This window comes from Euleptes europaea, chromosome 2 (assembly GCF_029931775.1).
Source record: "Euleptes europaea isolate rEulEur1 chromosome 2, rEulEur1.hap1, whole genome shotgun sequence".
Lineage (NCBI taxonomy): Eukaryota > Metazoa > Chordata > Lepidosauria > Squamata > Sphaerodactylidae > Euleptes > Euleptes europaea.
The window spans coordinates 107,249,113-107,276,761 of NC_079313.1; the positions used below are offsets into that span (position 1 = coordinate 107,249,113).

At 41.3% G+C, this 27,649-nt stretch overlaps 1 protein-coding gene across 1 annotated transcript in view; it reads left to right on the plus strand.

The window, feature by feature from the left end:
* ITCH (itchy E3 ubiquitin protein ligase) overlaps positions 1-27,649 on the plus strand; it is a 68,641-nt gene that overhangs the window by 32,630 nt on the left and 8,362 nt on the right. The window contains exons 5-17 of the mRNA XM_056844458.1: positions 749-886; positions 5,580-5,622; positions 10,806-10,975; positions 12,056-12,290; positions 12,915-13,010; positions 13,405-13,579; positions 14,605-14,665; positions 17,609-17,693; positions 21,151-21,279; positions 22,746-22,818; positions 24,318-24,389; positions 24,756-24,844; positions 26,237-26,396. Coding sequence (XP_056700436.1) covers positions 749-886; positions 5,580-5,622; positions 10,806-10,975; positions 12,056-12,290; positions 12,915-13,010; positions 13,405-13,579; positions 14,605-14,665; positions 17,609-17,693; positions 21,151-21,279; positions 22,746-22,818; positions 24,318-24,389; positions 24,756-24,844; positions 26,237-26,396 — 1,526 coding nt within the window. The remainder of the gene's footprint in view (positions 1-748; positions 887-5,579; positions 5,623-10,805; positions 10,976-12,055; positions 12,291-12,914; positions 13,011-13,404; positions 13,580-14,604; positions 14,666-17,608; positions 17,694-21,150; positions 21,280-22,745; positions 22,819-24,317; positions 24,390-24,755; positions 24,845-26,236; positions 26,397-27,649) is intronic.

Here is a 27,649-nt window from a genome sequence, read left to right on the forward strand (position 1 = left end):
GAAAACGTAACAGTAGTTCCAGAAGTCGTTTAAGCTTTGACTCCAGTGCTTCAGAAAGAGACTCTGCAGCAGCTACAGACTATGCCTACATTAAAACTTGTTGCATGGGTTCTACATTAAGAAGTTAAGACTTCTCAGTAGATGTTGAAGTTACCTATGGACAGGGTTATCTTCCACTGAGTGGTAGCAGAGAAATGTTACTAGTGTTGTTATGAAGATGAATGAGAAGAACTAAAAAGAGATTATTTGCACTACAGAAATGTGCTGTAGAAATGAGAAGGATGAAGTTAGCATGTCATTTAAGATTTTTTTCATTGCTTAAAGCTTGGCAATACGTTTAGTGTGTGACAGTTTGGTACTTAATCTCTAAGGAAAAATGCAGTGCTCAGTATTAATATTTTCTAAGTGCAGCTCATGAATGTGAATATGGGACACCTTGGCCTATTATGTAGGAAAAGCAGTCAAACGTTTTAATAAATCAATAGAACTGTGATCTTGGTTTGCAGAGTGTGATCTTCAGTGTAAAACTGAGAGCTAGAGCTCTGGAATACTGTTCTCAGTAAGGGAATCATGCCTGTTAAATAAGATGATTTGTATAGAGAAATCATTGAATTGCACTATTGCCTGTTATTGAGCTGTACTTTTATTTAAGATCTTTTCTGCAGAGTGGTTTTTCAACTAAACGTAGCTAATTGTAATCAGTCATTTTAAGCACCAAGAATGGTAAATCTTTCTGTATTCTCAATAGTTGAAGAAGTGGTCGTGAACTTGCTGCTTGTTGGTGACAAAGAACCAGTTGAAGTGATTGGAGACTTGTCTGTTTGTTTAGATGGCATGCAAGTAGATCCTGAGCTGCTAACTAATGGGGATGCTCCAAGTGTAAGAAGTGAGTAATACTTGTGTATCATTTGTGTGTACTGTGGCTACATTGTATAAATAGTTGTTAGCTTATTATGATCTCCCCCTCCCCGAAATGGAATATTATAAGGAAAGCAAAAGTTGAAAATTTACACCTTGAGTTATTTTCCTTAATCTTCATCAGCTTTGAGAAGAGTAAGAAACCATCTCTTCAGGTGAATTTCTTACTGGTACTTTCTCTCACGGTGGGGTGGAGCTCACAGCAGAAGTTGGGAAGGCCCGTTTTGACTTCTTTCTGATCACTACTCAGTAGCAACTTACTTTCGTCCCTTGATAGGAAACCTTTTGTAAATTAGAGGAGTATTTTCCCCCTTTCTTATATAGACTGTCAGTGTGCAACATTTGATAATGTGTGTGTGTGCAGATAGAAATAACAGGCCTAGTAACTTTGTAGGCATGTTCACAAGACTGCCTTTCGTCAGATAACAAGAGCTGAAAAGATCTCATGGATCATCAGATGAATCCCTTTCCAGAAGTAGGAATCCTACCTGAACTATCTTTGGCACAGGACAGTGAATCCTCATCTCCAGAAATGGGACAACAGGCTATGACTTCAAAAGGTCATGCTGTCAATCTCCCAACATCATGCTTTGAATCCATCTAAACCAATCAACCTAATGCTTATCTAACCTGCTGTGTAGTTTTCTGTGAGGTAAAATCCATTCTGCCTTCTTTGTTGTTGGAAAACTACTTTACAGAGCAATCCCAAGCAGGTCCACTTTGAAGCCTACTCAATGAGGCTTACTCCCAGTAAAGCGTCCAGAGGATTGCATTGTTAAAAGCCCAGCATAAAATCAAGTTGCAGTTTCAACTTTTTATTTCATTTTTATCTTACTAAATTTGCATGCTGCCTTTTTCCCCTTACAAGGCCCACTAAAGGCAGCTAACAAAACATACATTTTGTGCATGAGGAAAACTGAGCTGTTGTCTGCAGTACAACTTTTTGTGTATTTGATTTTGAGTGCCAGTTTCTGCAAGATAATTTGTACTTTTGTATTCAAGAGCTTTATCAAGCGTGTAGTGTGCCTGGGTATGTTTCTGTCCCTATTCCTCCTTAAGACATAAACATGAGGCCTGATTGCTGTGCACTTTAATGGGGAAAAGGATAATAATATAGTTCAAGTCTGGCAAGGTGCTTGTGCTTTTTATATTTGGTTATTTGTACCAGAACACAAAGTAGCTCCAACTCTCCTATTTCAATTCTCCAGACCTCTAATATTTTAGATTCCCCCCAATTTTTCCATTTTCATCTTACTGTGGAGTGATCAGAACTTATTTTTATTGGAATACTGTATTCTCTGAAATGCATAATGGAGTGTGCTGAATAGTATACCTCCCTGTATAAGCTAATATGGTGCTCACTTGCTTTGCAGGAGTACTGCATTGCTGATTCAAATTCAGCTTGTCAGTTATGACCCTAGGCTTTTCCCCCCACACTGCTATTTGTTAGACATTCCCATGGTATGTACTGTGCCTTTGGTTGATGTTAGCACAATGTACCTTTGTCCTATATCTCATCCATTTCTTTTTGCCCAATCTTTACAATTTGCCCATCACTTTGAATAATGAAGTCTATTTTTTATTGTCTCCTTGGTCTTTTTATAGACTAAGTATTGAACGTAGGACAGAACCTTTTGGAGTGCCAATCACTGAGGTTTTCCAAGCACCTGCTAAACTGTTTACAACCACTCTTGGTGTATCATTCCTTAGCTAGTTATTCACTCATCTTACAGCCACACTGTCTACCATACATTTTTAAAACTTGTACAGGATCATGACTAGTGAAAACATCAAAGTTTTTTGTAAAGATGCATATCACCTCCCCCTCTCATTTGTCAGCACTCTCTCTGTTCATGGAAGGAGACTCAATTTGACACAATCAGTTTTGACAACTCCCAATGTGGCCCTGCCATGAGGCAAAGTGAGGTGACTGCCTCATGCATCAGACCATGGGTTCCCTTACAGGCAGTGGAACAGAGACAGAAGCCTTGTTGAGATAAATGGGGAGCAGCTCAAAAGCTCTTGCTTTCTTCCTTGGCTCCTGTTCAATACAATTAGCATTTTGAAGGATAATTTCTTGGTAGTTTAACCCAGATTAGTTTGGGGATTGGGATGACATACGAAGTTTCTACCTCTAGGCACCAAAATGCTCTTTTTAAACAATTGTGGTTGAATATTACTGTATATATTTTGTTCTTGTAGGCCACCTAAAAATGCAGTTGAGAGAGTGGGATATAAATGTTTAAATTAAAACATAAATATCTTGGGTGGTCTTGGGAGATATCCTTGCATCAGAACTTTGCTCTTGCTCACTTCTTCTTATGCAGACATTTTATATTGTATAAGTACCTTGTCTGTTATTAAAGGGAGGCTGATTGCTATGGACTTTTCCTAGTTTTCCTGACTTAGCTGATTACCACCATCAGTAACTACACACAGTTGTTCAAGCACTCTGTGTATACATTGAAGATGTAGAGTTCATCCAAGGAATAAATTATCTGCCTCATTGTTTTTGTCAAATGTATTAGCTATACAGATATGGTATATTATTTGTATACTATATCTATACAGATATAGTATAATATATTGTGTGTGTAAGTGTAAGTGCCGTCAAGTCGCAATCGACTTATGGCGACCCTTTTTGGGGTTTTCATGGCAAGAGACTAACAGAGATGGTTTGCCAGTGCCTTCCTCTGCTCAGCAACCCTGGTATTCCTTGGTGGTCTCCCATCCAAATACTAACCAGGGCTGACCCTGCTTAGCTTCTGAGATCTGACGAGATCAGGCTAGCCTGAGCCATCCAGGTCAGGGCAGTATACTATATTAGCTATACAGATATAGCTCTTTAGGTTGGAACTTAAAGAACTGCAAATAGCTATACAGATATAGTATATTATTTGTATATTATATACAGATATAGAATACATTTATAGTATACTGTATTAGCTATACAGATATGGTTCTTTAGGTTGGAACTTAAAAGAACTGCAAATGGGGGGAACTCATAGTGAGGATTTTTGCCAGTTTCTCCTATCTTCTGCAGCTTCCTGTGCCCTTTGAAGAGCTGCTCTTGAGGGTTCTCTGGAATGGGACAGGATGAAGAATGGAGGGGGAGGAAAGCTGCAGTCAAAAGGGGAATTGACAGAAATTGCTGCTTTCCAAGCAATCCATGACTTGCACAAAAAAAATGGGAGGGTGTCTAAAAAAGGGTAGTCAGCATTAGTAGGGGAAATCAGGTGAAAGAGTGATCAGCCAAAGTTCTTTCTGTGAACTCACTCTATTCTCAGTTCTAAGGGTCCAAACCTTTGTGTGAATTTGTTGAGATAAAAAAGGCATTTCATCCCTCTGCTGTTTTCTTAATCATTTTGCCACTCTCTTGTATCTGTAGAACGGCCTTTGTTTTTCTTTTCTTTTTGTTGCTTGTGACTTATTGGGCCGTATGCCTTCCCAATTTTCATCTCTGTATCTCCTTGCTGACATTTTAGCCTTTGGCTTTAGTCCCTTCACCAAGGGTGCTTTTGGGGGGGGCGTAATCTGCCTCTTTGGATCACCAAATATTTCTTGACTGGATCCTTTTAGGCTTGTAGTGGTTATCTTTTTAACTTGTGCAACAGGTAGTTTCTGAGAAGCCAATCCTGACCCTTATTGTTTTCTTCTTCTTCATGTTAGACATTCTACAGCAGTTCCCAGACTTCAATAGAATCTTTTTTAACATCCTATAATTTTATTTCCCCCCCCCATAGAATCACCCATTCAAATATGAGCACTTCCACTTGGTCTAGGTTTTACTTTTGTGCTATTAATTATTTCCTGTCTTTGCATAGGACATTTCAGGCATCATCTATATATTAAGAAGTACTATAGAAATAGTATTACACTGCAGCTCCTAAGTAGGACTTTAACATAATTGTCATGGGCGTCACTTCTGTAGCTATTCTACCAGTCAAATACAAATACCTTTATTGGCATAATATGTTCAAAGGAATATACAAAAGCTGAAATTAAAATTTAAATGTTAAAAGCTAGTTTAAATGCAGCTTATTCTTTAGTGTTGAGATCCTCTTTCTGACTGAGTTCCCATTGGTAGATTGCTGTCATCAGGGATTTCGCCACGCTTTCTGTAATTTCTGGGTCCCAATCAGTTAATAGTTTCTGAAGTGTTTTCCTGTTGTTTGAGTAGAAATTTGGAATTAAAGGTTTTATTAAGTTGTCTCTTGAAGTGTCGTATACCAGTCGCTTTTAACAACACTGTATTGAAAAATACTGTTCACCTTTCATTGCTCCTAGGAGTAGTAATGCTTGGCTATTGTTTGGAGAGGTATTGGCACCAGTCTTGTAAAAGAATACCAGCCCTGATTTAGGGTCCCTAAAATACAAATTAATTATTGACAGTAAAGTCTGTTGAAGTCAGTGAAATTTCCTTCCAAGTAAATCTGTATAGGCTTTGAGACACTAGGCTTCAGACTTTTCAAAACTTACAAACAAGAAATGCTGTCATTCCTGGGATTTATTTAGCCAGGATACTTCCCAGAAAAAAATGCCTGCATGTGGTGGTGATATAAGAGCACTTATTATTAGAAGAGACAGGCTTTTTCAGCTTGTATATCTTTAGGAACTTACACAAATTTTAAATAATTTGCCCCTTTTGCTTTATATTAAAGGTCCCACACAGAATGATGGCTCCAAAGCAAAAAATGAAACAAGGTAAGCATTTGAGCTGTAGGTAGTTCTTTTTGATGTTGCAATTAGTGGATGTTATAGAGGTTTGTCAGTGGGAGATAATCTATTATAGTGGAAAATGCCTGGAAGTGTTCTTTGGGGTGAAAAAAATCATGTTATAGAAAATATCTTTAGTAGCCTGAATCATGAAAGAATTTCTAGCTCTTTAAAGCAGTTTAGGTTGTGAACCAAATTTTCCAAAGGAAAGTTGAGAATTTATTTAGAGCTTCACTAAAAATAAGCAATGTTAAATGAATAAATATAGGTGTATGCCTAACATAACTTACATCAAGGGGCCGGATCCAGCTTTTCAGCCTTATGTTTGACATCTCTGAGCTAAAGCCTCAGTTTTACTGCAGGGAACTGGAGCATGAATTTAAACTCAGCTCCTAAAACTTCTGCTTTAAAATCAATACTTGGGCAGCCTTCTTTCAGATCCTGACAAACTCATCATCCTGTTTACTGCACTATACTAGCCTTCTTCTGCTGTCTTCCATTTTTTTCCAGATGTGACTGTCTTAACCAATGCTAAACTTTGCATTTACCAGTCCTAGAATACCAGTTTCTCTAGTCTGTATTGCATCATTGCATTACAAATCGATTTCCTATCCCTGAAGTTCTTCTCCAGCCTGGAATGTAGACTGGCAGCCCATTCCTAAGCCTTCGGCAGCCGGGGATGGCGTGGCTGTGGTACTGCCACGGCGCCTCCAAAGCCATTCCCTGGCTGCCGAAAGGCTTCTAAAAAGCCTTTTTAAAGGGTTTTTTTTGGGGGGGGGGGCTTTTGCCCCATTGAAAACAGTGAGACTGCACCAGATGGTGTACCCAGGGTAAAAGGGGTCAGGAAGCTGCCTACTGGCAGCTCTGCCCCCTGGCACGCCCCGGGAACACCCCTTCTACTGAATCAGGCCCTTGGTCCATCAAAGTCAATATTGTCTACTCAGGCTAGCAGCGGCTCTCCAGGGCCTCAGGCAAGAGGTCTTTCCAGGGTCTCAGGCAAGAGGTCTTGAACCTGGGACCCTCTGCATGCCAAGCAGATGCTCTACCACTGAGCCACATCCCCTCCACTCAAGTTTCATCCCCCCCCCCAATTCTTCCTTCTTGTCCTGGTCTTCCCTTTTTCAAAATGAAGCGGCAGCAGTCCTTTTGGACTAACTCGGCAATCAGGGTTACCATACTTGTATTACCAGTGATGTATTAAGAGTTTGAAAACGTTATAAAAAATACTGTTCGCACTTTGTTTGGTCCCTGTAGCTGTGAAGACGTCTTCCAACCATTTATAAGCCGTGGTATCCAAAAACCCTTTTAAAGCGATGTTTTTTATAACATTTTCAAACTCTTAATACATCGCTGGGAATACAAAGTGTGGTAACCCCCAACGTCCATTACGGCCAAGGCAATTAAGGCTGTTACCGCACTAGGTATTCCCAGCGATGTATCAAGAGTCTGGAAATGTTACAAAAAACATCGCTTTAAAAGGGTTTGTGGATACTGCAGCTAAAAAATGGTTGGAAGACGTCTTCACAGCTAAAGGGGCCAAACAAAGTGCGAACAGTCTTTTTTATAGCAGTTCCAAACTCTTAACACATCGGTGGGAATACATAGAAAGGGCGAACAGTATTTTTTTATAACGTTTTCAAACTCTTAATACATCGCTGGGAATACAAAGTGCGGTAACCCCCAATGTCCGTTGCGGCCAAGGCAACTAAGGCTGTTACCGCACTAGGTATTCCCAGCGATGTATCAAGAGTCTGGAAATGTTACAAAAAACATCGCTTTAAAGGGGTTTGTGGATACTGCAGCTAAAAAAGGGTTGGAAGACGTCTTCACAGCTAAAGGGGCCAAACAAAGTGCGAACAGTCTTTTTTATAGCAGTTCCAAACTCTTAACGCATCGGTGGGAATACATAGAAAGGGCGAACAGTATGTTGTTGTTTTTTTTAATGACGTTTTCAAACTCTTAATACATCGCTGGGAATACCTAGTGCGGTAACAGCCTAAAAAACCCCATGCAGAGGTCTCAGGAGGGAAGCCCGTGAAATAGGAGCGTTTTAAAAATCCCCTTTTCAGCTGCGCCCGGCCGCCTGCCCCCCCTTCCCCTTCCCCTTCCCCGCCAGCGGGGGCGGCCGACCGATGCTGGACTCACCAGCAGAAGGGGAGTCGGGCGGGCGAGAGGCTCCTCCCCGCCTCTCTCCCGCGCGCCGCGGGCCCGCCTCCAGCCCCGACGGGCTGGGCAGTGGACGGGCCGCCGGCCGGGGAAGCGGCGCCGCGCAGCAGCGGCGGCGGCGGCAGGAGGCCGGACGAGGCCGGGGACGCCGGGAGCGACCCGGGCCTCTGGAGGGAGGCCTGAGATGCGGCCATCGCTGCTCTCTCTGCTCCAGGAGTGCAGGTGGGTCGGGTCTGAGAAGGGGGGGGGCGAGAGAGAGAGAGAGAGCCAGCCGGGAAAGGCCTACTCGCGAGTAACCTTGCCCGAGAGAAGGGATGGCAGGACCCTAACAGAGCGCGAGAAGGAAGAGCGAGGGCGATCGCGGCACAACCACAACCAGCCCAAGAGGATGGTGGCGCCTTAACGGGAGGGGGGAAGCACCTGGGGAGCGGGGACAACACCTGGAAAAAGAGGTGGGGCGAGGAAGACCCGCGGGGATTGGGGAAGGGCGAGGAGAAATGGCCCGAGCAAGGCACCAGCCCGGGAGGAGATGGGAGTGCCTTAGCCGAGGAGCCGGAGCAGCCGGAGAAAGAGCGCGGGAAGGGATGCCAGGCAGATGCTGGGCCAGTAGAGATGACAAAGGAGCCGGGTTCCAATCTCTCTGCCCGCCTCGAGGGAAGAAAAGGGGGCCCGGACCACGTCGACACAGGGGAATAACGGAGGGTTGGGTCGAGCGGGGCTCCTTCTTTAAAATTTTAGATTTTTCTGCAGACTGGCATGATGCCCCAAGTTTGTAGAAACATCACCCCTTACTGTTTCCAGTGGAAACCCCCCCCCCCAGACCTCTGTATAATTCTTCCCCACGTAAGTCATTTTTGAATTGTGACCGAGCTTTTGTGTAAGAGCCTGTTTGGTGACATCTGCAAGGTGGTGCAAGTAAATGTGGGAATATTCGCCCATGGGTGGAGACATCATAGAGGAGAAAGGATGACTAGGATGCCACCTAAAGATTGCAGATACATGTTTTGCATATTGTGATATCATTCGTCCAAAACGTGAAGTGATTTCGTAATCTAAATATCTAGTAGTAGACCAATTAATAAATATTTTAGCAGGAAACAAAGGCTCCGCTTTAATTGCACGTACATTGTATGCCTAGCATAGTGATTTACACATCTCATACATTTACTGAGATGTCACATTTACTTGATTGTGTGCAGGAGAACAAACACCTCTGGCTCTTTTGCATTCCACCTGCAAGCAGCCTGCTTCTCAGGATGGAGCACAGCAAGTCTTGAATTCCAGTACATTGCAAATAGCTAAGCATCAATTGCTGTGGGCTGGATCCTATGAGCTGCCAGGAGGAAGGCAACCACAGTAGCAGAGATCTCCCTGCTTTCCCCTCCCCCTCCCTCCAGTAGCCTTCTTAGTTCTCCAAACAGATGGTGCTCAGGGGAACGTTGTGGCCAAAATGCCAAAGAGGCATGGAGGGTTTCAGTGAGGAAGGGAAAAGGTTAAATCCTCTTTACTCTTGCACCAGTGCAAAGATTACAGGACCATGTTTCCACCATCACAGGAAAGAGATGGGTGATTCCTTGTCCTCTCAATGGCTGCTGGTGCCTCATGGCATTTGTTTGCGAGGCTTTCCCAACTCCCAGGATTGGCTTTTGAGTGGCTCTTGGGGAGGGGGGGTGTTTATAGAACGCAATCCTATAAAATTAAGTGCCCACCCCCCTCATTGATGCCAAGCTTGAAAGTAGATCACCCACAGACAAGGTGTATATGTTCGGGATTCCTCAGGTATACAGAAAAATATGACTTTGTGAATTAATCAGAGAAAAAAAGCTAAACTAAATGGTCTAATTTATTGTTAACTAGATGTCTTGAAGCTTGTTGGGGGAGTAGCATCTCCACAAGGCTTTGTAATTGGTTGCATTTAGAAGTCATCAACACTTACTCATGCTATTAAATATTCAGTATTTATTATGATGACACTGTCATAAAGGTTATTTTTATACAGTATGATAAATGAAGGCACCTAGCCAAATTGGGGTTAGTTTCTCTTCCCAAACCTGAGTCGCAACCTACAGTTTTCATTCTTGCAGTGTGAAGGTTTCTGAAATGCAGAAGTCTTTGGTTACACACCACATGTGGTGCTAGGAGGGAGGGAGTACGTAAGCATGGCAACAAGCTGGGTTTGTGCTGATCACATACAGGCTGTTTGTGATGTGTGAATACAGCCAGTATCTTAACATTTAGCTGGTGTCTTTATTTATTTAAAAACATTTATTAGCTACCTTTCTCCCTACTGGAACCAAGGGTGGCTTACATTATAAATAAAACGAGGATTAAAAACAGTATGAATAAAACAACAATTATAAAAATATATAAAAGGTCTATAAAAAAAACTCCAGTTAGGACTGCCAGTAAGTAAAAACTAGATCAGTCAAATGCAGTCCGAAATAAAACGGTCTTCAACTGCCTCCTGAAGATTGACATTAAGGGGCCAGGCACACCTTCCTGGAGAGATTGTTCCATAGTCTTGGGGCTGCCACTAAAAAGGCCTCTTACGTCTGCCCACTAGACGAGCTTCTTTGATTGGTGGGACAGTCAGGAGGGCCTTTGTCTGTGTTCTTAATTCCCAGGCAGGAATGTATGGGAAAAGATGGTACTTCAGCTGCCTTGGTCCCAAGCTATGTAGGGCTTTAAAGGACAAAAGCAACACCTTGAATTGGGCTCAGGAGCAGATTAGTAGCCTCTGTAATTGCTGTAGTATCAGGGTCATATGCTCTCAGTAGCTGGCCCTGACCAGCAGTCTAGGTGCAGCATTCTGCACTAGCTGAAGCTTTAAGGGTAGCCCCAAGCAGAGCACATTGCAGTAGTCCACACATGGATCAATGTGGCTAGATCAGACTGAGCCAGGAACAGGCAAAGCTGGCACTCCACCCGAAGCTCAGCAGATACACTCTGAGCCACCACAGCCTTTGGGGTGCCTATAACACTTCTTGCTTTTGTTTGTTCTCCAGGAATAACACACACAGTTCTGAAAACACTGAGGCTTCTGGGTCTAATGAAAGCAGGGTAGCTAATGGCAGTGATTGTCCATTAGTTGCAAATGGAGGTTTTAAGCCTTCTAGACCCCCCAGACCTTCTCGACCACCTCCACCCACTCCACGAAGGCCCTCTGCTCCACCTGGTATGTATACCAATGTGAAGTGTGATTTATTTTTCCAAAGCTATTACTTGTAAAGTTAAGAGATAAAAAATAAGGCCCAGGCCGATGGTGCAAAATAAAGTAAAAATACGTTTTCTTACTCAGTTAAAATTCCCTACACGTATCACAAATCTGTTAGTCTCTCAGTGATTTTCCAAAACAATAAAAATACAGAATCACACTGATCTTGTACACTGATCTTGTCCTCTTGGTGAAATGTGAAGGGAATTTTAACTGAGTAATATACTTTTACTTTATTTTGCACCATCAGCCTTATTTTTTATCTCCTAGTGACTGGTGCAGCCCTTTTCTTTGTCCTTGGTCCCTGTAAAGTTAAACAAAGTTTAGGACTATTATGTTACTGCCCATTTTATTGTTTTAAAGCTGTGACAAATGTAATGGAAGATATAAAACTTATGTTGAAAAGCCTGATCCATTTCCAAGGATTACTTTAAGAAATTAATTTCTTGAATATTTGTTTATCTGTACTGCTGTGGCATAATTCATAATAGGTATGCTTTAGCATTGGTGAAGCCTAATATTTCTGTAAAAGATTTCTGGTAAAAGGAAAGCCCTAGAAGTATCTCAGAGAATACTCGCTGTCTCATGCTTAAATCATGGAAGTTTTTCATCATAGAAAGTGAAGAAGTAGCTTTCTGTGTACCTCCACTGATTCTCTTCTCTTCAAAGATTTCCAGTCCTTCTGTGGCAATAGTAGGAGGCAGTTGCTGTAAAAGAAATTGTAATTTTTGTAATAATTGGGGGTGCAGGTTCCCTGGAATGGAAACTGTAGTACTGAACAGTGTGTTTATCTGAAAAGTTACGAATGTAAAGTAGCAGCATTAACTTTCTATTTAGCGCTTAATGTGAATTTTGAAAGTTTGTGTATATTTTACCCAGACAACATATTTCTGTCAGGGTTTACCTGCTTTGCTCACAAATCACGCTCTTTCATTATTATTTTGATCCAATTAGATATTGAAAAGCTTTTCTATTCAGGTTTTGTACTACTATGATTAGAAAAATAACCCAGCCACCCACCCCAATTGTGTTTTTTTGCAGCATGTACCAATGGCCCATCATCTGCGTCCACAGAACCAGAAGGGGCCAGTACAGGATTGGTGCCAACCTCAACTGCAAGTGCTGGACCAGAACAAAACTTTGAAGGGGCAACATCAGGAGCAGCTGTACCCACGTCAGCTGCTTTGACCACACCGCCAATATCCAGACAAGTTCAGCCAGTAACTCCTACATCTCAGCCACATCATGCAGTCACTCAAGGTCCTCTTCCGCCTGGGTAAGAGTTCAAGGATTTTAGCATGCTTCGTAGAATCACAATTAGAAGGGGCCATGCAGGCCATTTAGTCCAACCCTCTGCCCAATGCAGGATCAGCCTAGAGAGCATCCCTGACAAGTGTTTGTCCAACTACTGCTGGACCCCGGAGATTACCTTCAAATCATCGCTCAACCATAGAACTCACAGGGTCATTATGAACCAGGCGTTATCTTTCCACCCAACTTAATATAGGGTAAATTTTGAGAATAAAAGTCAGCTGGTCTCCCATTTATGCCACTGTGATCTGCTTGAAGGAAGGGTAATATGTAAACGGTGATCGATAAGTGACCATTCCAGTAAAATGTGTCACTAAGCAAGCATACATTCTACATTTGTGGAATTTGCATCATGGCCTCTCCAGTATTAATGTTAGAAATACATCCATGAGACGATGATCAGTCCTCTGACTTGTGCAATGTCTAGATATGTATCAGGCAGTGCCTTTCTGTTAAAGGTAGATAGTGATGTCTCAGTATTAGACGCAGTATAGCTGATAGGTCAAGGAACCAGTTGCAAGTCTGTGTGATAGCAAGGATGCAAGGCTGAATAGATTTGAACAATGCGACTTATGAACTCTATTTCTAGTTGGGAGCAAAGAGTGGACCAGCATGGCCGAGTGTATTATGTAGATCATGTTGAAAAAAGAACTACGTGGGACAGGCCAGAGCCTCTTCCTCCAGGGTGAGTCACTCAGTGAGCCGAGAAACTTCCCAATGGACTTGGACGGTAGTCCAGACTTTCTGTCTTTATGTGGCCTATGCCACTGTTTGGTGATTGGGGAGCATGACTTCTGAATTTGGCCTTTTTGTATGGCGAACTTTAACTATCTTAATTTTGATGTTTAATTAAATCAAATTTATGAAAATTCTGGAAAATGAGTAGCAGGAGGACCTAGAGATGGTGCTTAAAAGTGAACCGCTTTTTCCTCACCCTTCTAACAAGACTGCAGAGCTGTTGTTCTGACCCACTTTCTCTTTGGCATAGAACAAGCTCTCCTATTCCATTCCTGTTGTAGTATATTGGTAAGGTATTATGTGGTCAATGCGTGCATTTGAATATCTTGTCTGTTCATTAGCTGGGAACGCAGAGTTGACAACATGGGAAGGATTTATTACGTTGATCACTTTACCAGAACGACAACCTGGCAGCGGCCAACTTTGGAATCTGTGCGAAATTATGAACAATGGCAGCTTCAACGCAGCCAACTTCAAGGAGCTATGCAACAGTTTAATCAAAGATTCATATATGGGGTGAGAACACTGATGATTGGGTTGAAATTTATGTCTGTGTACAAAGTGTGGGGGGTGGGTAGGAGTGACTAAGAAATATGCTATTTCAATTCAATGATGCTGTCTTTGCCCTTGGCCTAAAAGTCTAAGCAGGAACCTGCTAAAATACTTGAACCAAAAAGAAGTGGAGTAAAATGTAAATACAGCAATTCTGATTCTTTGTCACACATGGAAAGTTTTAATTAAAATATCTTTATACAAAGTAAAAATGTTAATTAGTTCTTGTACCTTAAACTGTATCTGTCAAAGTATCTTCAAATCTTAAAGAACTTAAAAATATTTACATGTATGGCTTCTTATGTCTGTTGCAAATAAATATTACTGGTGGCATTGGATGAAAATAAGCAAATTTTAGATAAGCACTGAGGCTATTGGCAAGATATGTTTTGAAAATGGCTTCTCATAGTCCACGTTTAATATAGTTTGGGGTTCATTAAGTTCTGGCCTGGAAACCTTGTTCTCAAGATTCAAAATTGGCTCTGAAGCAAGTTAAGTAATTTATTAGTGCTCTTCTAGCAGCAGATTTCAGTGAATCTCCTAAGAAAATCTCCTAATCCCTAGATATTGTAATGCCTATGTGTAGGGCCTAACCCACAAGGGATATGTCTCATCATTTTGATCAGAGCCAACCTATTTTCACAGCTTAAAATAATAGAAAAAACTTACCACACTCTTAAATCTTGGAAACCCTGATCTGTCTTCTAATGCAGTTATTTTGGGCGGAAGAGTCCCTTGAATCAAGGGGAGAGGCTTTTTAAACTAGAAGTACCACCATTTATCAGAAAGGATCTACTGGATCCTTCCTTTTGTTCTAGCTTTACGATTCTGTTGTTCTTTGAGCAGTGCTCATGGTGAAACAAACAATATTCCTACAGTCTAAATGAGTAAGCTGAGGAAATGAGCTGCTCTTAAGATTTCTAATGTTGATTTGATGTCTTAGATTTTTCAGTCAGTGGCTGTTATAACCAATCATCTTGTGATTGTAGAATCAAGATTTCACACAGAACAAAGAATTTGATCCTCTTGGTCCCCTGCCACATGGATGGGGTAAGGGCTTTCTTTACAAGTTCTGGTTTGCAATATCACTTAATTAAAACAAAAAATCTCCCTCCCTCTCTCTCATCAACATACCACAGTAACTACTCTTGTGAGGTACACATGTGGTTCAAATCAGTATGGTCTCAACTTGATTCAGAAGAGAAACACAGGGTATGAATTTGTTAATACTCAAGTTAATACTCAATAAAACTGTTTGCCTAGCTACCTGTCCTGGCCACCAGGTAGGAGGAAAGTTCCAGTCACAGTCCAAGGTCCAGTAACACAGTCTGAAGGCAAAGTCAGAAGGTGATCCAAGGTCTCAGTCCAGAATCAGGTCAGGTATTCCAAAGGCAGAGTCCAAGGGTCAGGTAACAAGAATGAATACAAGGCACCTTAGGTGGGGTGGTCAACAAGACTGCAGAGAAGTTGATCCTACGCTGACTACAGCCTCTCTGCAGCTTTATATAGGGAGTGTCCCTATAGGTGTTGGGTCCCATTTTAGGCTCTTCCCCACAAGCTGAGCCAGGAACTCTTCTCATGAGGGGTATTGAGGTCCAGATCCTGTAATGACTTACCAATCTCTCCTCTATCATTTCCTTAGCAGAGGGGAAGCCTTGGACTGCCAGGTTCACACCCTGTATCTGGTCCATGCCTCAGCCCTAGCCTTTTGTTTCCTCAGCTCCAGGGGTAGCTTTGGGAGATCTTGGAGGGTCTGGTCGTGGGTGAGTCCATGCTGGGGTCCGCAGGCCTGAAGGCCCTGCTGACTCCAGGGGTGGTGCTGGTGCTGGGTCAGGGTTCCTTTGGAGAGGCCCTGAGACACCGGCCTCACAGAAAGAGTCTGCCATGACAGGGCATGGGGATGGGATGTCATCCTTCCATACTACACTGGAGCAGACCATGACACCATCATCAGACTTGTTCTTTACACAGGCACACCACATATGCAAGAAGGAGCTTGGCTTTTTTAGGCTTTCCACTCAGGCGTTGGATATCTGATAAAAGAAAGTAGAGTTTGCCCGAGTCTGTGTACAATCCAGTATAGTTTCTAGTTCAGGGCATTTTTGCATACACTTCTGACAAGCTGTGTCCATAGACAGAATGCTTCTATAGCTAAGGCTGTAGTAAGGCTATAGAAGTCTAGTTTCCTATCTCGACTGAAAAAAATGATAAGGCAGTTTCTCTTTCACACTGTAGACCTATGCAAGGCCCTCCTTGAATTACTTGGCTGGGATGCAGAATATTTTCTTCATTCTTCTGAAGAAGTCTGATACAGGAGATAATCGATGTCAAACAAATTTGTTCTTTTCTTGCGGATTTTGCAGATCAGGAAGTTATGGTATACTGGATATTCAGAGAAATGTGGCCAAACATAACTAAATGCAGTGGGTTGGATCCAAAGCTGCCCCTCCACAAGTGGAAGTTACACCCTATGCAAGAAGGGACTTGGTTTTTTCAGGCTTTCTACTCAGGCTGCAGCCCACATGTGTTTCTGAGGGTTCCATGACCCTCAGGAGTAGCTTTTTTGGTAGTGCATATGTTGCAAAAGATAGGAAGAAAGTACCCTTTCTGCCGGGAGAGCTCCAATCATAATTCTTTGGATCTAAACAGGACATGTTCTATTCCCACAGTCATCCTTGTGTGGAAGGACTGGTATACAACTCTGTTCTCCCTTCTTCTGAAATGCACTGTGGTATACTGGGCATTACTCAAAAATTGAGTCATCTTTGTGGCTCTTGTATCTTCTTCCTCTTTACTCTCTTGTGCACATACTGGTGACAGGCTGGATTGTGGCTGAATGAGGACACGAATTGCATGTGTCTCATTGTTAATAATGGCTGGGCATGCTGAGGAGTATGCACTCTGATGGGAGGAGGCAGTGCTCTAGTGAGCACTCTGCCAGTCCCTCCACATATGTAGATGTTTCCCAAGATCCATTTTAAAGTACATGCAGTTTATATATAAATCTCACTAAATTCTAAGATCATCTGAGCAGCATCTTTCAACTTGTAATAAATTTGTCATCAATTTAAATTTGTCATTAAGACAACTGTCTTACAAATATATTCGAGGAAGACTGCTTCAATTCATAATTAGATGTGTGTTTTTTAATGAATTATGACTTACAGAATCAACAAGAGGATGAGGAATTTTATCTGGTTAAATTTCAAATCTGGACTCTCTTGAGGTACTAGAAAATAACTGATGAAGGGAACCGACTTAAATTACAGTGTGCCTTTCCATTAACACATTTAGATCTGCTGATGTATAGTTAAGCCACAATTGACTTCTATATATGCGTGAACTTGAGCTAATGGCCTACCTTTTCTCCTTCTTAGCAAACCCTATGCTTTTTTTATGTACAAACTGGGCAGACTATGGTTTGAGCAAAGCATAGCTTACCTAGAAACTGGGGTGGGGCTGTTGCTTCATGATTGAGCATCTGCTTTGAACATGCGACTTTCTGCATGCAGTCTCCAGCTAAAAAAATTAGGTTGTAGGTGATGTGAAGGACCTCTGCTCGAGACCCTGGAGAGCAGCTTCCTATCATAGTATAGAGTTCCTTACTTCAATAGACCAGTGATCTGACTTGATGTAAGGCCATTTTGTGTGTATATGTATATAAACTAAAATTGTGAGTGGAGGCTTGATCACAGTCCGCTATTTGAGCTTCCAGGCAAGCTATGTTTTGCTCAAATCACAGCCTGCCTTGGTCACATGTAATGGCTTGCTGGGAAGGAATCACAGTGCACAATGATAGTAAGGAGTGTGCAACCCTGACATGTACACTCTTGATCTCCCAAACCATGGTCTGGAGTATTGGAAGCATTGTTTCTCTGAGTCCGAATATTGAGGAGATATCACATGTAGATTGTTCCTGATTGACTTATACTAAAGAGTCCAACTTGTGCGGCTTAATTGACTTTGTACTAACAGAACTTTATTTTCTGTCAGAAAAGAGAACAGACTGCAATGGCAGGGTGTATTTCGTAAACCATAATACTCGCATCACACAGTGGGAAGATCCTAGAAATCAAGGGTAAGATTTTTCTCTTATTGTTTTAAATCTCTTAATTTTTTACAAGCACAAAAGGAAAACCAAGTTAAAATTGACTACAAAAATAGGATTTGTGTGTTCAAACTATAAGTAGTAGTAGCAAACAAAAGATGACTACTTTTACAGTTGGAATGTTTGTGTGCGTTAAATGCCATCAAGTCACTTCCAACTTACTGTGACCCTATGAATTAATGACGAAAATGTCCTATCGTTAACAGCAATGCTCAGGTCTTGCGAACTTCTTGCTAAAACCAGGAATGTGTACAGAGATAATATAACCAACAAAGAAAAATCTGTGTGTTTGCACTTAGCATATCATGGGGGTAAAGTCATATAAAGTGTTGGTTGAGGGTCTGCTGTATTTGTGTTCTTCGTTATATTACAGATACTAGCTGGCACCTAAATAGGTTATCAAACTTGCTAGCTCAAGAGCTGTTCTTTTATGGGCTAACAAAATAACATTATAAGGGGTAGAGATTCCAAGGACACTTGTATTGTGCCCGTTACAGAGGAGCTTTTCAGCTCTCTCTTTATATTGCAGCTCCTACATGTGCAAATATATGCATGAACACACATCAAAAAGCTCTGGAACAGCACTCACTGAGGTGCAACGGCTTGATGTGAGAAGAGAAAAATCGGAAATGTGTGCGCAAGGAGCTTTATGCCAGTGTGCGGATCTCTTTGGATTCAAGCTAAAATATTTAAATAGCTTGTTTTCTCTATATCTAGTAGAAGTGGCTGGTCCCCATACCAGTCAGGAAAACCAGGCTAATTGCAAGTAAAGGTTTCTACATATTTTGGTCACTTCCCAGACAGACTGAAAAACAGGGCTCCGAAAATACATCAGAACAAATATAAACCCAAACAATAGCTTGATGGGGGCTAAATATACTTAAAGGCAAAGCATCTTGAGAACTATTTGGAGGAGACAGTGGGGTTGGAGGAAGAATGAGCTTGCTCAGGCTTCTTAGAGCTCATAGGGTTTAAGGTGGGAAGAATTTACAAGTTATTTCCCCTCCTGTCATTCCTTGCAGATTTCCAGTTTAACATCCTATTAAAAGACAGAAGTACATGAGATTTAAAACATGAGGTGTATGTGTATGCATAACACCTGACGGTACAAATGTTTAAAACACTAACTTAAAGGATATGTTCTACTTTTGAAATTATTCACGTTTGGCTCTTGCTTGGATTTTCAAACCAAGGGAGAAATGAAGACTGGCAAGGTTTAATTCTGAAACTATGCAGAATATTTGTGAAATAAAAATGAAATTCCTTAAAAATGAGGGGATTAGGCAAGAGGATCTTGAGTTCCATTCCATCCCAATGCTTCCGTGATCTCTTGTGGTTCCCAGCTCCCATATTACTTACCAGAGCTGAACTCAGTCAAGTGGAATTCTGCTGATCAGTTATTGGCGTTTTTCCCCAATTGTTTTTAAACGGGTGCAATTACACAATCCTGCAGTTGTGGCATCATGCTGAAAACACTCCAGTGTTTTAACTGAAATTCCTCAGTGCCTGCATTCAGGGCTGCCAAGAGCCCCCATGGGACCCCAGTCAAAAATCTTGGGCCCCTCAAGTGACCTGATCCAAACTATGTGTCTAATTTTATATTTGTACACACATGTGTGCCAATATAGGATACACTTGTTATCTCTGAAGTGGGTTCTGGTTAACAAAATTTTCATATCACAACAAATCTTTAGTAGGTAGATCAGTAATAAATCTGTTTCAGCTTACCCTTGTACCTGTACCTTTACCTAGCACAAAAGCAGGGGCAAATTGGTTGTGTAGTGGTGCTGGATGAGATGTACTGGGATCATTGAGATGGATTTTGCCTACATATTTTCTAAAAATGTTATGTCATTTGGCTTCTAACATGCTTAGTGTCTACACTAGCATTTACAAAGGGATATTAGATATCCCACAGTAATAAAAACTCATTTCCTGAACAGTGTTTAAAATATAATTAAATCTAATTGGGGGAGGGGTCTGACTTCCACATGTGTAACCACTAAGGCTGATTAACGTCCCATTGCTATCCATGTAAAGGGAGGGAGCATCCGTCTACTGCTTTGATAGATCATGGGGAAATATTAACTCTCCCCTTCTCATAATGTTAACAAGGGTTCACTTATTAAGTATGTTCTAAGTTTCCGACTAGGGATGAGAAGGAGCTGAGACCAAGCTTTTCAAAGGGGGGGAAATTAGAAGGGAGAAAATAAATAAAAGCTAATCATGAAAGGAAGAGAGCAAAAGTGTGAAAAAGAGGAACAGAAATTAAAAGAGGAAGAATTGTCTTCTTTTCTCCAACACACGGCGCTACTACCCAGTTTACAAGATGTGACTGAGCAGACAAAACTGTGGAGCTGGGGGAAAGGAAGAGGGGAAACAGGCTCCTGGAAACAACAACCTTGTTAGGAGGCTTCAGTCTGGCAGTGACTATAGCAGCCATGAGCTGTGCTGGCTGGTGTTGTCTTGCCCCAGTGCTGCGCTGGCTTGTTTGATTGGTTTAGCAGGATGTGCTCTGCCTTCCGTGCTCCCCAGTGGCTGCAGTGCAGAACTACGTTAGAAGTAGAATAGATTGAGATGCTTTGGCTAAATGCAGACTTCACGGGTCCTCCAGATGACTTGAGCCCCAGGAATTTTGGCCCCCTACTCAGCGACCCTGCCTGCATTGTAGACCTCGGCCATGAATTTTTTGTAACGCAATTTCAGGATCATGGGGACAGTAATCTATGAACTTCGCCAAAGCTCCCCATTTCCTGCCAAATAGGCACCAGAGATGGAGGTTGGAAATTGGTTTCTTGGGTGCAGAATTCTGTAGTTTCTCACAAGAAAATTTAGTAAACCAATTGTAACTTTTTATCCTTGAACTAGCGAACATGGAATTTTGCACCCGCCTAACTATCTTTTTCTCCCCCAAATCCACGACCCTAAGATCATGAGGAAATAATTCCAGTAACTTTGGTAAGGCTTTCTGGATTTTATTCTGTGATTTGGGAACCATTCACTTTTTCACTAACAGAACAAAAAATCCACCTGGTATCTGTGGACATCAAAGAAACAAAGATTGCAATACTAAATATTGAACACAAAGGCTGGTGGAAGATGATAAAAGTGGAACCTACCAAATAACCATGTTACGTTGGCTAGGCTGTCTGGTGTAATTTTCCTTCTCTTTTCTGATCACAAGTGGTTAATCGAGTATATTAACACTTTGGGGTAGGGAAGAAGGGAAAAATCATAAGCTGGTAAACAGTTTTCTAGTTTGTGCCGCTGGTTATATCTTCCTTGACTCTTGGTATAACTAATCTTTTAATCAGAATTGGCACTCTACTAAAACTGTGAATAAAAACAGCATCAAGTGGCTTGTTGTACTATTTGCCAATAATATGTATAATGTGGATTAATATCTTATGTATATCTGTTTCTGCAGTCAGTTGAATGAAAAACCTTTACCAGAGGGCTGGGAGATGAGATTCACTGTGGATGGAATTCCATATTTTGTTGATCACAATAGAAGAACAACAACATATATAGATCCTCGTACTGGAAAGTCTGCTCTGTAAGCTTTCTTTCAGTAAAACAAACTACTATTGTGGTCTGTTGTATTCATTCTGGGATTCTAGGATGATTGACAGTAGATATTTTGGTTTTGTTACTTTCTGTGGCGGTGTAGCATACCTGTCAAAGGGCATGATTTTAAAGTGGCAATTTACATTAGGCAAGTCATCTTTGAGACAGTTGTGTTGATTTGCTTTTAAACGTTGAAGAATAAACTAACCCAAGCGAACATTAACAAATGCTTGGGTAGCTATCAGCTCAACTATGTTATGAATGACATATTTATACATAATCTGTAGCACTGTCTAGTCTAAGAGGTGAGGAAAGTGAAATGTTCATTTTTTTGGAAATGCTGTTTTTCAAAATGAGTTTAACCTTGCTTCCTCAAGGTCTGTCTCCCTTCTGTGCATTGTGTTATATCCTCTGGACTGCATCTGTAAATCAAAATAGGATAATAAATTCAATCTGAATAACTGTAAGCATAATGTTGCTTGCAGAATTGATCGTCACTATTTTTTGCTATACTCCAGGCCGCTAAAAAATCCAGTTCTTGTTAGACAGAGGAAACTTGGGAACAAAGAGGGATGCAGTGGAAGTTGTAGCTCTAGTGGGAGATTTTGGACTCTTCTTGCCTGTGCACATTCAGGCCCTAACCATGGGCATGCAGCCTACCACTCCTCTGCTCAGCTAAATTTGGAGTTTTTCTCCAGCCTATGGTGCTTGCCTTCAACTTAAGTGGCTTTTACTCCATTTAAGTTAGAGGAAGGCTTCAAAGTTTTGCTGAGGACAGTGGTAGGATGCATGCCTGTGGGCTGGATCCCATGGAAGTTTTCCATGCATGCTAAAACTAAGCACTGAAATTATTCCTCATTGTCTACTTGTTCCAAGTGAAAGTGATTGTGCCCCCACTTTTTTGCATGCACAAGGGCAAAAACAAAGTCATGCAACCTATTTGTATGTTCCATTGATACAAATGCACATTATTTTGTTAAAAAAGTATATTAAATGCTAAAAGTTGCTGCACCAAGTACATCTTTGCCACTCTCTCACATTGCTGCGTCAAAACCACTGTCTAAAAGGCACCCTTTCCCCACATTGACTCTTTTCATTTGGTTCCCTACCTGAAGGAATAAGTAGAAGTAGAAACTATTAGCAGGGGAATAATTTATTAACTGCAAGGAAGAATGGGAAACGGTTGAAATTAAGGACTACTGTATAGGAAGAGTTATATTTTGTTGACATGTTTCTCGAAACAATATTTGCCCAGATGCAGATTAAATGAGGTATTTTACAACTTCAAAAATGTTTTTTACAAGATGTAAATATATCAATGTGTTATTCCTAAAATGATGGCTTCCGGTTTTATAACTGCTAGTTAAACTTAAGCAAGGCACTCAGGTATATGGTGAAGCACATGTATGGAGCATAGTTGTGTTCCATGGATGTAATTTTGCTTTTTATTTCCAGAGACAATGGACCTCAGATAGCCTATGTTCGTGATTTCAAAGCAAAAGTCCAGTATTTCCGGTTTTGGTGTCAGGTAATTTAATGTTGGAAATACATTTATGAAGATTCAGCTTCTTAATAGCATCCAAACAAACATTTTAACTGTAATCTTGGGATAAGAGTTATCAGAAATACATGTTATATAATATAGCACACATGATTGCTGATGCCGCAAAGACCCTCTGCTCCTGGCTTGGAGTGATTTTTGTAATAGCGGCAGCTCACAGCTAGATACAGCAGTGAAGGAAAGGGCATTAATATAGCCTCCTCCCCTCAGTTACAAATTATCAAAAGTATCAAATTTTAGATCCATTTGCTACCAAAGAAAATATTTTTTTACTTTAAAATGTATCTTATGTGCAAATCCTGAACAAGATTTTGGTGGGTGAAAGGCATTAATGGCATTAGCGAAATAGATAGTATACTGGGTGACTATCCAGACAAGTAAGGTCATCTTTATCCTTTCAACAGAAGTCTACAACTAAGAAAAACAAAGCTTACAGCTCTTTGTGTTGCAGCATAAAATTTGTTAGATTTTTGCTTGCATCACACATTTTTCATCCTCAATACTATGACTACCCCATCTGACTAGGAACAAATTGCAAACAAGCTTTAAAAAAAATCAATTGATTTTTCTGTTACAGACCAAAGGTAAAACTAATCTGTCAATTCAGAAGGTATTTCATGTTCAGCTGTAAAACTAACTCTGATGTAAGAACAGCCCTGTTGGTTCAGGCCAGTGGTCCATCCAGTGACCTGTTTTACACAGTAGCAAGCCAGTTGCCCTGGAGGGCCAAAAAAACAGGGCCTAGAGGTCTGGGGCTTCCCCTGATGCTCCTTTCTACTGCTTGCAGCTTTCTGTAAGGGTTCGAAATATTTATATATTGAGACATTATGGAACAGTGAAATCCACCTCTTGTTTTCACAGTGAATCCTTAACATGAGAGGAAGAGTTGCCTTTTTCATGTGTGTGTTAGGGGGAGGGGTAAATAGGAAACATATTGGCCTTGGGACCCCCACAGGAGGTACAAATGGTATACTTACAGCCAAAAGTGAATGATCTTTTGATGTTTAGGTTTACTGCAACACACACACAGAGTCGGATCACTGATCTAAAAGGACACTTTATATATGTAAAATGGTGCCATGGGGGGACGGGGCAGATTTTGGAACAGAAGAGCAGAATCCTGACTTACAGGTTCAGCAGGGAGGGTTTCAAATGTAGGCTGTAGCTGACAAACCCTGTTAAGTGTACTGGAACTTGCTTCTGCAAGTCTATCAGTGGAGACGAAGAGATGAACTTGTTGAATTCCATTCTGTGCTTTGTGTTTGAATAGGCAATACCATCTAAAGGGGGCTGTACATCCATAATTCCATCCACCAAAATTACCTAATTGGCACCATAATTAAAAACACACTATGCTTCATAAATCATAACTGTGGCTCCTATTGGTGATATGCTGTTTCCATAAATCCTACTATGTGTCCTTGAATGTAATACATGTGTGTTTAAACCTGTTTCTTGCATTTCAGCAATTGGCTATGCCCCAGCACATCAAAATCACAGTGAGCAGAAAGACATTGTTTGAAGACTCCTTTCAACAGGTAATGAGCTATGCTTGAGTACTTACTGTGAAACTGTGCAGGGAAGATATTTTCTGTTAACTTTGACCCTCCAAAATGTACCTGATTGTTAATTCCTTGCTTCTACTTCCAGTCCAATTCTATAAATGGCTCAGTCAAATTGTTCAAAGAGCTAATGGCAGAGAGCAACTTCATAGTCTCCTCCTCAATTATATTTAAATCACATTCCAGAACGAATGAATAAAACAACAAAATTACAACATCTGTTTTCATATTATTGGCTTATATGGTTGGGAGTGTTAGGAACTGTAGGGTGGTGCAGTAACTAAATTCCTTTCAGTCTGATCGTTGTGAAAATATTAATTACCTAACTTTCCCCCCACTAAGATAATGAGTCTCAGCCCTCAGGATTTACGAAGACGCTTGTGGGTCATTTTCCCTGGAGAAGAAGGATTAGATTATGGTGGTGTTGCAAGGTAAGGATGTCTTATTTCATTAAACACACACACCCAAAAATATTTGAGTCCAGTAGCATCTGGATCCTCCCTTTGTCAGATCCTCCCTTTGTCACCCTGAAAATCTTGTTGGTCTCTAAGGTGCTACTGGATTCGAATCTGGCTGTTCTTCTGTAGACCAGCATGGCTACCCTCTGAAACCACAAAATGTGGTTTTAGAAAACTATGTAGGTATTAGAAAACACTACTATGTAGGTTTTAGAAAACATGTCAGGTTGTATGTTTCACAGCATTACCCCCCCCCCTTTACATTCACCTTATCAGGAAAACTATTCTTTTAAATCAGAAAACATTTCTGTATAATTTTGCTCCTGATTGGCCGATACATAGAAAGGAAAAAGTTTCCTAGGTGTGCAACAGCCAAAATGAGGCTAGATTGTAAGGCACAAATATGTAATTCTTCAGTTGAGGTAGCAAAAATGAACTTCAATAACCTCTAATACAGATTCTCAGCTGTAGTACTTAATAGCATTCAAAACAAGGATAGTTTTTTGTGCCATCTCGGGTTTCTCAAATACAGAACTTTTAAAATGCCTTTGTCTGCTCTGGCCATCTCATTCGTAAAGTCTGTAAATCCAAATGCCATCAGTCAATATGCTTTTCACCTTTAAAGCTGAAACACTGGATGTTCGGCATCATACATGTAATATTTATAAACTAAAAGTCTAATGGAGTATCAAAAGTACAGCAGAATAGTTCATAGACAGTGTTGGCAGAGTGGCTCTTTCCTCACCTTTACCAAACAGCCTGCAGTTTGTCCTGCAACTCCTCCTCTCTGAGGATTGGGGGAGCCTCGCAAACCAAATGTTTGCCCGCAAACAAGGCATTGCTGTGTTCAAAGGGGAACTTCGTAAACTCACCTCTCCTTTCCCTATCTGCCGATGCAAGCCCCATATGGTACAAAGCAGTGTTTACCCGATCCTTCCTTGATGTTGCAGTGCCCCTTCCTATGGTACATTTTGCTTGTGAGGTACTCCTAAACCTCAGGAGGTTCAGGACAAACAGCTGGCTTTCTTGGAGAAGGCTGAGTAACATCTGCTGTGAAGTCTTGCACTGGATCCGACCCATATAATCTAAATTTAGGAATTTTTGTCAGTGATGGGGTAGCAACAACTATGAGATGAAAGAACTAGTCTTATCAAGGAAAGAAAGGTAATGAACATTAATGCATACCAGTGCTTCAACCAGTCATATACAAATAAGTAGTTACCTGTAAGTGAATCCAGGGTAATCCCACTCTGATCAGAGATTGTAGAAGTTCTGTAAAAACCAACTGTGTTGTGCTCTTTGAACAGTGTCTAAACTTGTTTGTTTTTTTGTGGTGTTGACCGTGAGTTCTTTGTGTGGTTCCAGGGAATGGTTCTTTCTGTTGTCGCATGAAGTGCTGAATCCAATGTATTGCCTGTTTGAATATGCAGGGAAGGATAACTACTGCCTACAGATAAATCCCGCTTCCTACATCAATCCAGACCACCTGAAATACTTCCGCTTTATTGGCAGATTTATTGCCATGGTGAGTTCAGAGCTGGTTGGGGTTTTGTGAGGAGGATGATACTAGGGACAAGTTGAGAGACATGGCTGAAGAGCTTGAGGAACCTGGGCTCCAATGGGGAAGCCTTGCTATTGGCCAGTTTAATGCAGAGTTAGGATCTGGGGTAGTATTGGACTGAAAGGGCAGGATTGTGCTTTCTATTGGTGGGTTTGAATTTTTGTAAGCAGCTAATGATATGTAAAACCAGGGGAAGCAGAAGTCCAAATATGGTCATAAGGAAGAGGAAGAGGATGCGTACCAGATTAGACAATGGGGAGAACAGGTTGATATGGGGAGGGGGTGTTAAGTGCCATCACGTCACTTCTGACTCATGGCAACCCTATGAATTAATGTCCTCCAAAATGTCCTATTGTTAACGGCCTTGCTCAGATCTTGCAAACTGAGAGCCGCAGTTTTCTTTACAGAGTCAATTCATCTCATGTTGGATCTTCCTCTTTTCCTGCTGCCCTCAACTTTTCCTAGCATTATTGCCTCTTGTCGTCTCATAATGTGACCAAAGTACAATAGCCTCAGTTTAGTCATTTTAGATTCTAGGGCAAGTTCAGGCTTGATTATGTTCCTCCCACCTTTAGATGTTAACAATTATGCACATTTTGGGAATGTATTCTTTTTACATCAGAAATTGCTGTGCACCACCTTCAGTTTTGGACAGATGGGGTATAATCATCATAAATCAAATACAATCCTTAGTGTTTTCAAATACATACATAGAAGCAGCGTTTCTTAAAATATACCTTTATTGCATGAAGCCAGCATGGAGGATATTGGGCATAAATCAGTTCAAATCGTAGCTCAGCCAAGGACTTCATGGGGTTAGAGCAGGGGTGTCAAACTCGTTTGTTACGAGGGCCAGATATGACATAAATGTCACTTGGTTGGGCCTTGCCAGCCCAAATCATGAGTGGGGGTGGTGGCTGCCATAGCTGGCTTGCGGGCCGGATAAGAGCTCTTAAGGGGCCGAATCCAGCCCCTGGGCCTTATGTCTGACACCCCTGGGTTACAGTCTTTGTCATCTCCTGTTTATAGTCTGTGCAACTGAAATTTCTAACCTGCCCCACATTTGCTGAGGGTAGAATTATATCGCCATACTTCGTTGCTTCTTTCTCATTTCCTCACCACCAGTAGCTGTAGATGCAGCTCAATTACCTTTTGGGAGATTTTTTAAATACTTTAAGATGGGCTTTGACCCATTGTTTGGTATTTTCTGAATGTGG